Raw genomic sequence first — 15,345 nt, forward strand, 5'->3', positions numbered from 1 at the left:
AGGAGAGTTTGAGCTCAGGTAGATCTCGAGAACTCCCCTGCTGTAGTGGCTAATGAACAGATAGTGATTGCTCTTAAGAGATAACTACTTACTAGGAGCATGTCTATGGTGCCGATTTAGATTAGTCAATTAACTTTAGTTGCATGTTTTTGGATGGTGGGAGAAAACCGGGGAACCTGGGGGAAACTCACCTGAGCACAAGGAGAACGTGTAAACTCGACAGAGAAACGTCGGCTGGCTTGGTAAAGACTAGAAGCAAGTGACTTCCTTGCTGTGAGGCAAACAGTGCTAACCACACATCTAAGAAAGGAGGAGGAGTAGGGGTGAAAGAGGGGATTCTTCCGAAACGAAGATGGCTGTTATATGGAACTTAGGGTATTTATCATGGCTTAGGAATCATCTGATTGTGAATCATAATTTGGATAATGCGGGACCCAGCCGCAAGCAATCAGAAGCATGTGATCCTCTCGAAATTAGTTTATAAATATACTTCACTTTATTGCGAACAATATTAACATCTGAAGGCATATGGTTTGATTTGAAGATGTTTTTTGGAACCTTTCTGGACTTTAAATGAATCGGCAAACTTGCTGTCTATGGATGATAAGGGGAGCTCTCAGATTTGACCTAAAATACTAATTTGTGGTCTGAATACGAACAAATGTGCTTTGGAACAACATGAGGACGTGTATAATTAATAGAGAATGTCATTGTTTATCTTTTTAAATACCTACAGTTTATACATTTCTCTAACTCTTTTTTGTCCAGGTCGAGAGTCTCCATCTGATGTGCTGTTCCAGCCTGCAGGAATGAAGTCTATGAGCTCCACCCAAGATTCAAGCAGCATCAGCTCTCATCCCAACCCTGCTCCAACCCACGATATCAAGACCTCAGCCAAGCCCTCATCCCCATGGGCTCAAGACCTTCAAGGCAGTGAAGATGAGTCTGGAGATTCAGAAATTGAACAAGTGGCTGAAGATTTAGATTCACCAATACATGACCTGACACCTAAGACCCCCGCCTGCAAAGGGGGGATTCAGTCCAACAAGCAACCCGTTTGAGCCGCCCAGTTACACATCTGCCACTGAAAAAGCTAGTAACCCATTTGACAAGCCACAAACCAACAAGGTCAGTGCTAGTAACCCATTCGATCTATCTGGGGGAACCAAGATGGGCTTCGGTCAGTCCAGTAACCCACCACTTTACAGTCTGCTAAGAGAGGAAAGGGAAGCAGAGCTCGATAGCGACCTGCTAATTGAATCAGCTTCGGAGGAAAGTCCCAAGAGGGAGCAGGAATATTCTGCGCCTAAACCACCAGAACCATCTTCCCCTCTGATCAAAGACAACATGTCTTCAAAGCCCATCACGACCTCTAGCGTCTCTTCCTCTCCATTCACTGAACCCAGAGTCGTCAGCGCTCAGAGAGAACCGGAGAAAGAAAAGGAGAAGGAAAAGGAGAAAGCAGCACCAGTTGAGAAGCCCAAGCCACAACCAGAGGAAAGCTGGTCCACCAAACCCAGGCCCGCAGTAATGGGAACGTCTACAGTGACTCCGGAGCAGCAGCCCAGTCAGGAGAAGGAGAGTAAAAGCAAAAGCAGTATTGTTAGTTCCAGCACAGAGAAAGAGGCTGATCTGTCCTTGCTACTCCATGGCTTCAGCAGACAGAAAGGTAAGAGGTTCTTCAGTTGTTCTTCCTCCTATCATTTTGTTATTCTTACTGGTAAAAAATAAAAACATTAAATCACATGTTATTTATGTGAAAATACAGCTGGTAGTAACTGTTTATGCATTTTAGCCATTCATTACATGACAACCTTGTGTTGCTGGCCTGAAAACTTTTAGAAATGGGTTAAATGTGCAAAACTATGCTGTGTAAATGATTTAAAAGCCCATATTTTGCATTGTAAAAAGGTCATATTTTGGTTTGTGGGGTCTCCAACAACAATGTCAAAAAAACAATGTCCCAGTCTGTTGTGATTGGTCGACTGCGTTCAGCACGAGACAGAGAAATGCCCACCACGGCTATGAAGTAGCAGAGAGTATGTGAAAGCCCAGTGCAGGAGTGCATTAAAGCAATGCAATTAAACACCAGCATTTTACTCTACTCTTAAACCTAACCCTAAGTAATAACAACGACACACATTTAGTATTAATCCACACTGTGGCAAAATTTGAACTATTTTGAAAATTGACAGCGCCGCACACGTGTAGGAACAGCTGACAGTGGCCATAGCAAAGACAAACGGCAGAGGATCGTAAGTTCAGAAACGCACTTTAATCGGTAAAGGAAGAAGCATGTGTCGCATTTTCAACATGATTTTGGGCGCAATAAATGAATAGCCTCATACAGATACAGTACAAGCATTGATCTATAAAAGATAAGTGATTACAAGCCGCATGGCGATTAAAACTTACAACACACAATTACGTGCATAATTTGGAAACGACAGAAAATGAGCCAACAATTTTAACCACACTTACATGTTATGATAGCGAGGAAGAAGCAACTGGTCTATATGAACTGACAAAGTCCTAGTCAAAGTCTGACGAATTCCCATACATGATAGTGTCTGCTGCTCCTTCAATAGCAATCGGCCGGCGATTCCCGCACTGCAGCGTAGGTTATTGTTTTAAAAAATCAGAAAGGTGACAGGAACAAACACAGCACTAGGTTGGCTATACTGTGGTGTTGTTGTGAAAATGAACTTTAACCCTTTATTCCCCACAGCTGAATCTTCATCTAACAGTGATTGTCATCTTTGTTTCATGATCACTCCTGTGATCCCCCTCGCTCCGCTAGTGTCTGAAAGAAAACGCGCATTCACATTTTACAAGATCCGGTACTACATATTTGATGAAGTACTGTGTCGACGTTGACGCATTCAGGCAAATGATCCATACCCAACTCAATTCGTTTATTTGACTCTGAGTCGACTATTTCATTAAAGAATCAATAGTTTTAAACATGGTGCACTTTCAGATTTAAAACTCAGCTGCATGTTTTCATTCGCTTAGTGCTGTGTTACACATTGCATGGAAGCTCATTTTCAAAAACCCATAATAGGGGCTCTTTAAAACTTATGCTTTTATTGTACATTTAAAACATAAATAATGGTTTTAGATCTGTAAGAATGATTCTTGCTGATTTAACTCAAACCACCTACTAAAAAATAAGACATCTGTCAGTTTGTGTGATTTAAAATAAACTTTTTTTTATTTTGTCAACAAATATGTATTTTCTATGCATAATAAGCCAACAAAAGGAAATTTTATAACATTATGCATTTGCATATTTACATATTAGTGACATTACAAAGTAATATTGTCTTTAAAGAAAAGAAAAAATATATATATATATTTTTTCTTTCTTTTTATATATATATAATATAAATGTAAATAAAGATAATAAAAAGGCATAATAAACATTTAATATTGAATATTCACATGATAAATATGAATACTTCTGTGAGAAAATACATGTAGTATGCACAGCACATTGCTTTTCTACAGCTTAGGCACAAATTTAATTTTGGATACTAACATTGCTCTGTATCGAGGACTGCTTTTACAGCAACAGCTAGATAGTTTTATTTAAGCAGTGGTTTATTTAAGCTGGGTAGTTTATTTAAGCAGGACTGCTTTAGAGCATCAGCTAGATAGTTTTATTTAAGCAGTGTTTTTTCAATCAGATATTAATCATTTATAAATGTTCACTCTATTGAGAGTAAATATTAGTGAAATATGTAAATATATGCTGCATGTTATAAAACAGAATCTGCGCGCACAGAATTCTGCAGAATTCCACAAATTTTTAGCCCATCATTGATTTTGTTTATTTACTTAAATGTGTGTAAATGTGTGTAAATTTATATTTATTCAGTTTTTAAATTAATTTCAGTAATATTATTGACTAATATGAAAATATTTATAGGATTTATTTGCAATATAGTTTGTAAAGTAATATTTTCTGTCTTTTAGTAGATACATGAGAGACTTGCTTTGTTTACCATATAAAATGGATCTAATTGGATTTGCATTGTAAACATGAAATACAAGTTAAAAAGGTATTACTTTTTGTTTCATATATTAAGGTTTTAGTTATGATACTACCAAAATCATTCTGCATAAATCCACAGAGTTTTAACAAAGTCTGCTCAAAAATAGCAAAAATGTCCGCAGATTCTGTCTGGCCTTAGTTATAACATAATACTGTAAACATACAAAACATGAGTGGTGAGAAAACAATGGTAAAGAAGGCATCTGATCATTCATTCATTTTCTTTTCAGCTTAGTCGCTTTATTAATTTGGGGTCGCCACAGCGGAATGAACCGCCAACTTATTCAGCATATATTTTACGCAGCGGATGCCCTTTCATCTGCAACCCATCACTGGGAAACACCCATACACACTCAATCACACACATACACTACGGCCAATTTTAGCTTACCCTATTCACCTATAGCGCATGTCTTTGGACTGTGGAGGAAAAGCGGAACATCCGGAGGAAACCCACGTGAACACAGGGAGAACATGCAAACTCCACACAGAAATGCCAAGGCTCAAACCAGCGACCTTCTTGCTGTGAGGCGATTGTGTTACCCACTCAATCACATTGAATCCCGCACTCAATGAGAGAATGCAGGAATAAAGTATTTTAGAGGTAAATGAAGGTTGTACAGTGTGTTGTTAATTGCAGAGCTAATTAAAAAAAATAGGAAAAAAATGCAAGTTATGAAAGAGATCAAGCCTCCGCCAGGTCAGAAAAAGCTATTCAAAAGTAACTCAAAAGTACTATAATGCATTACTTACTATAAAAAGAAACTAAGTAACCCTACTAGTCACTTTTTTGCGGAGTAACTCAATATTGTAATGCATTACTTTCTAAAAGTAACTTTGGCCCAACACTGGTCCCTTTACTTAATATATAAATGCAGGGAAAAACTTCAGAGAAAACATCTTAGTCGATAAAGGGGGGGGGGGGGGTGAATAATATTGTAATTGGCAATGAGGGGCCTTGTCAAAACATTAAGATTCTGGAATACCGCAGATTTGGAGAGCAGCTAACATGAGTGCTGTGACAGGGAGCATCTACTGACAGCTGTGGTGAGAGGTGGAGAGTGTCATGAACTGATGAAGTGATGATGCAACAGTACCAGCTCATCTCCTGTTTATCACCACATGGCATCTCTGACATATTTCGTACAAAGAAGAAGTGATTATATGATGCAGTATAGCAACTTTACTGCAACAAGTAAGTCATTTCATTCATTTTCCTTCAGCTAAGTCCGTTTATTAATCAGGAGTCGCCACAGCGTAATGAACCGCTAACTTTTCCAACGTATGTTTTACGCAGTGATGCCCTTCCAGCTGCAACCCAGCACTAGGAACACCTATACACTCTCGCATACACATGCATACACTACGGCCAATTTAGCTTATTCAATTCACCTATAGTGCATGTATTTGGACTGTGGGGGAAACGGGAGCACCTGAAGAACACCTACGCGAACAAGAGCAGAACATGCACACTCCACACAAAAACGGCAACTGACCCAGCCGGGACTTGAACTAGCGACGTTCTTGCTGTGAGGTGACAGTTCCTCACCACTGAGCTACCGTGACGTCGATCCAAAATTTTCCAGTTTCGATTTTCCATTAAGCAAAATTGTCATGCCAGCCAAAAGGTCCAATATGCTGCAAATGCAACTATTTAGAGAATGTGAGTTTTTTCAGTGTGTATTTAATGTGATGCTGATATAAACCCACATAGCAAAATTTCTCTGGGCCAGATCTGTTGTCTGTGTAGCCAGATTTACAGGCTAAGGACTGTTATGTAAATCAAACACAGCCAATGAATGCCTGATCCCCAAAATCTCCTTGAGCAATTTACGATATGGATGAATTTGAAAATGCTTTTTTCTGACACTGTCCTGGATTTGACTAGTAATTAAGCTCATTGATCATCTAACTTATCAGATAGTGACTCTTTGAATGTGTAGTCACGCAGTTCTACAAAGCTCAGATCATGCAATGTTGAAGAGATTATTGTCACAGCTGGTGATTTATGAAGCCTGCTTATGTTATACTGGTTTGAATCAATGGAGGATAGCTTGAAAGACAATTGCTTTGTCCAGAAATATAAAACCGCTGCCTTTATGTAAGGTAGTGAAGAACATCCAGCATTTGTGTAACAACACGTCAACTAAGATGCCTTAATCTATTCTGAAAGCAGCATATGTTTATGGTTTAGTGCGAACTCCAGATTCTTGAGTACAGTGGTCAAAATATAATTTGAATCTAAGATGTGAATCATTTAAAAAAATGAGGACAATGTTATTTGTATAATTCCATTTTTTGATTACCGTGCACTTTTATTAATATAGTATGAATAAAATCTTAATGAAAAATAATACATGTTATTAAAAGATGCAAAAAAGATCAAAATATGACATCACAAAATACAACAAAATAATAAATAAATAAACAAATAAATAAATAAATGATACAACTTTAACAAATATTGTTGACATTTTCAACTATCGACTTAACATTTTAAGCTTTGGATTTAAAATTAATTACAAGTTTTCCCAATGTTATTTAATTTTCATCCATTTTTAAATTAATCTTGACTGTTCCTAATCTTGCATATTATTTATTTAGCAAATGTTAATGGTTCTTTCAATATATGATCAGATTGCTCTTTCATCTAGCTTTAGCTCGTAGAACATTCCAGAAATCGAGTGTAAACAATCCCACACTCCGTTCAGACCTTTTTATATAACACATAAAAACATGCATTGTAAAAAGTATCAACCTTAAAAAATGATAACGGGTCTGTTTTCATACTGAGGGTAAAAGTGCACCTCTTTCTTGTCCAGGGTCATTCGTCATTATTTCCAAAGTCGCAACTGAGTAATCTTTGTAGCTCATAGCGCCCTCTATTGGTTAAAAACTACTACCATGCGATTGATCTGGTGATCTGCAGGATGTGAAGGTTAGGGGGTTTTTGCTGATGCCAGTGTTGAGGAAGATACTCAGAAAAATATGGCTTGATAAGCACAAGCTAATGTCTAACTACACTCTAAAAAAGATACTTCATAAAAGCAGCTAGTTATGTTGAAGCTACTTTTGTCTTTTTTACAAAGAATTATATATTACAAAAATGTGAATAAATGCTAATTTTAAGTAAAATATTTAGTTCTTAAAACAAATAAAACAGTGTAATACACTTTAATGTTTAAAGCTTAATGATTTATTACAGACTATTGAAAGTTGTCAGACTGTTGGGAGTCAAAGTACAAAAATGTAACAAATGTAACATTGCAGTAACAAAATAATTAACTTAGATTAAGCACACGGTAGCAGTTTCTCAACAACAAAAACTGATTTAAGCTGCGGTCACACTAGAGTTTGAGCATGTGAAATTCTGTCGTACGGCGTTGCGAAAAGGGGCAGGATTAAGCAAGATGATTAGATGTTTAAAAAAGCAAGTGATTGGTCCATATTTTACATTTCTTTCAAGAGAGGTGATGTTTCATCCTTGATTGGTCTCACGCAGTCAAGTGATGCGATTTCGTAGGTCAGAATTCTCCAAGCTTGAACTTTGCAACACAGCGAACTGCAAACTTGTCGCACGAGCTTTGCGTTTCCGATCTGATGCATTTGCGTGCACATGGGGAGAAAAGTCTATGGGGAGAAAAGTCCAGTGTAACCGCAGCTTTATAGAGCATTGCAGGTTCACGAAAACAGCCAGGGTGCGAATTACAGGGGGGTTTGGGGATTGACCCCCCTAATTAAGGCTTGATCACTCCTGAAGGATGTCAAAACAAGATGTATGGGGGGCCCACTCTGATCTGTGTTTTAAATATTAATGTTAATAATTAAAATAATAGATATCCATTTGACCACCCCTATAACGGTTCATACCATTGTGAATGCATAATCATACCAGTCTATGCGAGAAAAAAGTTATTCAACAGTCTGAAATCGGCAGATTTAGAGCACCAAAAGACACTGTAAGAGTTCACAAGACTGATTTCTCATAAAATAGGTGTTTGTTTCTACATAAAGCCTAAAAGTAAAGTCAAATAAGATGCGTAGTTTGTATAGTTTGACCTAAAGTAAGCCGAAATAGCTTATCAGGTCAGAATACACTAAATAGCCTATCCCACAATACACTGAAAACCTAAGTATATTTTTATTAACAAATTATATGTAATTTAGATACATACATTTGATTCACTGAAGCATGTATTACACAAGCTAACATTACCGAAAAAGTTGACCCCCCTAGTCGTCAATATATAATTCACACACTTTATGTAGCTGTTGTCAAGCTAGTCACTACTCGCTGGAAAAAGTATTTAGCTACTGAAAAAGCTACATTGTATCATAAGTAGCTGAGCTACTGCAAATAGTGTCAAAGTTATTTTGCTATTGTCAAGGTTTTAAAAAATGTAGCTAAGCAAGTAGCTGAGCATAGATATTTACATTAGATGTCGCCTATGCTATTGTTGTCTATTGGAAGGAATGCGTCAGTAGAGCTGCCATTTTAGTACAGAGAATCGCTCCTTTGAAATGAATGTGGGACCAAGGTGCAGTGAAGGACTGTGGCCATCCAGAGCCAGAGATATACACATATATATACATCTATCTATAATCAGGAGTTTTCCTGGTGGTCAGTATGGAATTTTTTTTTTAAATATGAAAGTTATAATTTTACATCACTTCTACATCGATGGATAAGTAAGCGCACAGGCACTGCCGACAAAGAGTGTGTGTTTATGTGCACTTCTCATTCTAATGGAGGGAGCAATTTGTTAATACAAGCAATACAATTTGTTAATACAAGTTTCTGACACCGCAGCATCTTGTTGTCATATTTCATTTACTTTGTTTGCTTATTTTATTCAACAAAACTAGCATAAGCCTTGTATTTAATGTGAGTTGGTGCTACTTTGCCTTATGGTGAAGGCAGTAAATGACTATATTATATAATCAGTAACGTTACTTGTTTAGCACAAAAGTTCTTAACATATAAAAACGTAAAAAAACTTTGTCTTACCTATGAAATGTGAGGGCTTTGTGCTTTGTTTTCTTTGTTTGCTCGTTACTACACCCGTACACAGCGCTAAAGTCCAGCATCTTCACATTGGCTTTGCGGTTAGCTAGAGCGGCTGATTGACGTTTGTCCTGGGAGCCCTGTACAAACGTGGTGGCGCTATTGACACATACTCAGGGTCCGTATGCAACATCTAGCGTATAGATCTATGGTAGCTGAGATACTTGTAGCTAACTACTCCTAAACTCGAATATTTGCAGGCAGTTTTAACCGTGCCCTGAAAAGGGCATGGGTCACCAGAGATATGAACATATGGTCAAATAAACTGATAAATGTTTAAATTTCTAGCCATAAATATGCATTGTAGGAATTAAAAAAGGACAGTTTTTGACTAAAGCTCACTTGAATTTATTCTCAGCTAGATATGTATGGTCATTTGGAAGCTGACATGAAATGATTTCCATTGTAACGTGCCTTCATACTATCAAGCTGATCGTGAGGTCATTGTCTGACCAGGAACAACAACACAGACAGATCCACTCTGTTCTGAGGTCAGCTGAGGCTGAATTAAAGATTTAATCTCCCTCTAGTGGTGCATTTCAGCAACTACATTATGTCTGATTTACATAACTACACAATAAAAACTCAATCAATTGTGACTAACACTGAAGATATCACAGCTCAGTTATACTTTAGCATACAGTAGGTCATATTTTTGAAAATTGAGGTTTTAAGTCATGGCTGTACATTTAAAGTAAGACATACTTCTTTTGTTCACATAGGCTAAACAATCCCCATAATTAGATAGCAACTCATTATATGCACATTTATGACATAAAATCGTGACAGCATGGGAGGAATGAACAATTGAACATATCTTGAATCAAATTGTTGTCTCTAGAATTTTTTTTACGTAATTCTCTTGTAAAATAGGGCAGTTTGTGCACATGTGATGCTACTAGCAAGATTCTCTTGTTTTGTTTGTCTGAAGGAACATCAGTTGAGATTATATATTTTCATGTGGTATTCATTTGTGCCTTATATTACGACCCTTTGGGCAGCTATAGATTTACAGAGAGTTTTTTAAAAGACTTATATTCGTGTGTGTGTGTGTTGTGGGTTGTATTACATTTCACCATGCATTGTTGAATGAAGGTTCTGGAATGCTAGAAAAAAAGAGGTCAACGCCTTTTCATCAGTTTACCTCCAGAGGGCGATAGAGACCGCAGATTTACGTAACAAGGCTTTATTTTTATTATATTGATATTTTGCATCAGAACACACAGATATATCCAGTGTTTGAAATATATCTTCATTGTATGTTTGAATATAGTGATTTTAAAGCATTGTGAGTTCTGCTTTCATTACTCTGCAATTCTAAGACAATCTGGATCAGCGCAGACCAGCCTGTTTCCATAGTAACAAGGGAGCCAGGGAGCTTAAGCTGTTGCCGTGGTGAGCCCTTTGAGGGAAGATGATGTTGGAAACAGAAGATGATGATGAAAATGAGTAGCAGAGACAGAAATCGCTGAATGCCAGTTGTATACTCACTTACTGATGCATAAAACATGAAAGGCCTTTTAAATGTGTTGAACATTTAAATGTGTACATCTTGATGATGTACAGACTGTATGTTGAGGTTTTCAATTTTTTAGATGACCTGAACCCCTAAATATGATCATCCTAGTTAAAGGGACCACACAGGTCCATAGCCAGCTTGATGAAAGAGGGGGCTCTTTTTTATCAAAAAGTGGACCTTTTTGCAGTTATACACCTCATGTTCTCTTAATTATGAGATTTAAATACATTTTAAACACTATTTTAAGCTGAATGGAACACTATCTTGTCGGATGGTCATCGTAACTACACGTTAGATGTACCAAATATATTTCCTAGATTTAGAATAAAGAAATATGAAAAAAATACTCATTTTTAAAATAACAACTTCATAACATTATATATCATTAGAAAAAAAGAATCAGTTTTAAATTAAAACAAGATTATTGTCATTTATTATGCAAATTATAAATAACAAACTGGCCTGCACATTCAACTTTACCCCGTCAGAATTTGGCCATTTGAATAAAAACAAATAATAATAATAATAATGTAGAGCTTCACAATTTCTCTAGCCTATCTTGTAAAAAAAAGTACATTTGAAAATTAATGAGAAACAACATTTGTATTTAAATTATTTTTAATTTTATGGTTTCGATGGGTTATTTTCACTATTATGATGGCATAGCAGTCTAAATAAGATTGTCAGTGAGAGGTGGGTCTTTCGAACCCAACCCCTCTGGCTTTGGGCCTGTCCTAAGTGAATGTCGTCTGTATAGTTTCTTAAGTTTCTTGAATTTATACTGTGAAAAGTTAATAATGTAAATGGGCTGAAATTGTTTGTAAATTATTAGTTTCTTTACCATAATTAAATTCCTATTCATTATAGCACTGTCTTATTCACAGATTTATTCTATTCATTTTATGCAGTTTGTATTGGCTTCTTTAATAGTTTATTTATCTGCATCATATTTTGTATTTCAGTTGTTAAAATTATTATTTAAATCTAATTTGACACTGGTGTTTGTTTGTCATAACAAAAGCTTGATTCTTTTAAATAATATCTTTATTAAAGTAGTTAATAATGACATTTATTTTTTAGAGCTCCATATGCCGCAATCTTAAAAATAAAAAGTAAAAAAAACATGTGTGATGACAAGGGGCTGAGTAAACGATCAAAAATGTTTAATTCTGAACTAATCCTTCAACAGATTAACTGAAGGAGATGTGTATGTTTTGTGTGTGTCATGAATTCAGACTCTTGACTGCTCAATAAATCTACCTTTTGGTACAATGTAACCTAACCTTAAAATAACATTAAAAATAACTACAAACTGTCTGAATTTACAGTAAACTACCGTATTTCATTCATTACAGTGATAATAAACAATATTTTGAAGAAGTAATATCTAACATTGTATATTTGTTACACAGACAAAAACAAAACTAAAATGTGCATCAAATATACGAAACTGATGAGAAAAAACTAAATAAAAGCATAATAATGTCAACAAAAAACACATGGACAGTTAAATGTACAGTTATTCACCGTATATATTAAGGAAACTTACTGTTAACCTGGTTACAGTTAACCAGGTTACAGGTTACAGCGTTCTTAATTTTTTTTAGTGTACCGCTCAATGCAAATGACCATAGAACCTTTTGAAGCTCCACCATAGAAGTCCACTATATGGGAGAAAAATCCAGCATGTTTTCGACTGAAGAAAAAATGAAAACCATCTTTGATGACAAGGAGCTGAGTAGATGACCAAGAAATGTTTATTCTGAACTAATCCTTCGACAGATTGACTGACGGAGATGTTGTGTACTGTACGTTTTTGTATGTCATTATGTCATGAACGAGGACTCTTGACTCGTTCAAATCTACCTTTTAGTACAAAGTAACCTAACCTCAAAATACAATTAAAAATACTGTAGAAACTGTACAAAAAAGTCTGAATTTTACAGTAAACTACCGTAGTTCATAAAGTCATAGATAAATCGATGTTTTGAAGTAGTAACTAAAACGTACATCTAATGTACAAAACTGATTAGAAAAAAACAAAATAAAGCATAATAATGTCAACAACAAAAAGCAAATGTACCGTTACAGTTATTGAGAAAAAAGGTAAGTTTTTTAAGGTAAGATAAGACTTTATTGTCCCAGTTAGGGAAATTTGTCTTGGGCTCTTGCCTTCAGCTGCAGTCATCACATACATAGACAAAACAATACAAACATACAAAAACAGATTAGTATATAAATAAATAAATCTATACTCCCACGCCCAAAAAATTACATACACACCTCTATTTCTACACATAAATAGACAAAAAATAAAACGCTTGATCTAAGCCACCACTATTTATTAGCTTAATGCTCACAAATAAAAATAGTTTTTGTATCTATTCAATCTAAAGCAAGGTAACCTTTTATTTGGCCACCCCACTTGAGAAGAGATCGAGAATGATGGGGAAGGTTGGGGCAAAACAGAGATGGTCAATACAATTTAACATAACTTTTTGTTGTTGGTTAATTGTTGAGCTACAAAAAAAGCAAACTGAAATTAAATGTTTCAGATTTTTTTAAATGTTAAAATGTAAATACTGTTACTTGATGGATAGCGGACAAAGCACAAGACACTAGCTACATCCCAAATCGCATACTTATGCACTATTCTACGCCATTTTGTAGTATAAATAGTGTAAGTAGTGCATTCACACTGAAAACTCTAAAAATAATAAGTGCACTTTAATTACCCGGATGATGCAATCATTCAGCCGGTAAAATGAAGTGCGTAATGATGGACACTTCACACACTCAACGCCCGCTGCTTTGCTCAGTTCTGCTGCGGAAGGGACGGAGCTATCAGGCGCACATGTTAGATAATTTTATTTATTTTGGATTGTGAAAGCAAAATTCCCCAAAAGACAGTGATTATAGCGCCTCCTGATGGTGAATGCGGTCCATACTCATGGCAGGTATTATTTGGTACTTTGGTCATTTATTTCACTGATTTGACAACCGTCAAACGTCATCAGGGAAACGGTTTGAATTTCCACTTAGTAAAAAAGACAGTGTGCCATTTGGGACAACACTACATACATATAATATGCTGTTTAGTGTGTAAGTGCATAAGTACATAGTGCATAATTGCTTAGTGTAGTGTGCCATTTGGGACGCAGCTATAGTGTTCTAAATGGGATTTTTATGTTTTTATCGTAAGAAGTTTATTTAATTTAATTTTAAATAATAATACATTAGGAATTTACTTTTGGAAACTTTCATATAATACAGTTTAGTATAATTACCTTTGGCCCGCCAACCTCAATCAAGTTTGGTTTTTGGCTCTTCATAAGAAAAAGTTTGGTAAGTTTTTGCATACCGAGTATCCTCATACTCGGTATGCAGAACATGTGGTCAGTCACATACAATTTGTTTAGCATGTCTTAATGTGGCCTGTTCATAAATATGCTGCAGTGACATCTGTTTTGATTCACCAATTATAATAAACATACATTTCAATGGGGTTGGTTTCATGGTGATGACATGAAAGAGTCCTATTTTGTATCCATAAAGAACCTTTTAGTAAAAATTCTTCCAATAATATATTTTTTTCACAGTGCAAAGACTTTTCATAATCTAAAGGACCATTTTCAGCAGTAATGAACCTTTTGTGGGATGAAATTATTCCTAGTTGTTCTTGATTTATCAATAAAAAATGTCTTATGGAACCACTGATGCCAGAAAGGAACATTTATTTTAAAATATTGTTCTCCAATTATTTCCACTGACCCACAACAAGCACTTCTCCAGCCCCTCTGGGATCCCTGCTTAACAGTCGATATTTATTTATTGTCAATTATGTTCAATATGATCTTTATATAGAACTTATGAAGGAATTGTGAAGTGTTCAAAAATGACACCCAGGTATACACTGTTTTATTAAATTAAGTTATCTGAGGCATTCAGAAAATTATGATTAATTTAACCATTATTAATTTATGGTATTAGTTTTATTACACTATTCTTTTTAAACAAATCATAATGTTTCAATTAATAATACAATTTTTTATTTCTTTGTTATAATGCCGATTACTGTTATAATGCCGATTAAGTTCGTCTGCAGTGTTGTTAAAGTCACTGTTTGTGAATAGAAAGAAAATAAATCAGACTCCACCCTTTTTGATCCGACAACAATGCCACTGAGGTCACATGACCATGCTCATGTTTATGCATAAGCTTTGTTAGGTTGGGTGTGGCCTCTTTGATCTGACTCCTCCATCATCATCACCAGCACCCCTCGGGCTCTGCATATGGTACGGTCCGCTCTCTGGCTCTGCGGTGGAGGCTGCAGTGTTTACCGTTTCATCCAACAGAGCGGCTCCTCTCCTCTCTCTTTCTCTTTCCGTCTTATCTGCCCTTTTCCTCGTTAAGCAGCAGTATCATCTCTGTCTCTGCTCTCTATTCTAATTTCTGGCCATTCATGCCGTTCGGACGTGTGAGATAGTGGGTCTCTGAAAGACATACGACCAGCGAAAGGGAAAGGAAACAGACGTCAGCAGTGAGAGAAGGCGACAGACATGGATAAAGGGAAGAAAGAGTGCACCTGGAGCAGCTGGAGAGGGCAGGGTATATATATTTTTATTTTTATTTGTAAAATACGACAACACGTTGTTTTGGGCGTTTTATGCGGTGTATTTTTAACGTGTTTTGCATTTAACGCGA

General features: G+C 36.1%; 1 protein-coding gene across 1 annotated transcript in view; it reads left to right on the plus strand.

The window, feature by feature from the left end:
* rtn1a (reticulon 1a) overlaps nt 1-15,345 on the plus strand; it is a 47,639-nt gene that overhangs the window by 15,617 nt on the left and 16,677 nt on the right. Inside the window, 2 exon segments of the mRNA XM_056470393.1 lie at nt 769-1,016; nt 1,018-1,669. Coding sequence (XP_056326368.1) covers nt 769-1,016; nt 1,018-1,669 — 900 coding nt within the window.

This window comes from Danio aesculapii, chromosome 13 (genome assembly GCF_903798145.1).
Source record: "Danio aesculapii chromosome 13, fDanAes4.1, whole genome shotgun sequence".
Taxonomy (NCBI): domain Eukaryota; kingdom Metazoa; phylum Chordata; class Actinopteri; order Cypriniformes; family Danionidae; genus Danio; species Danio aesculapii.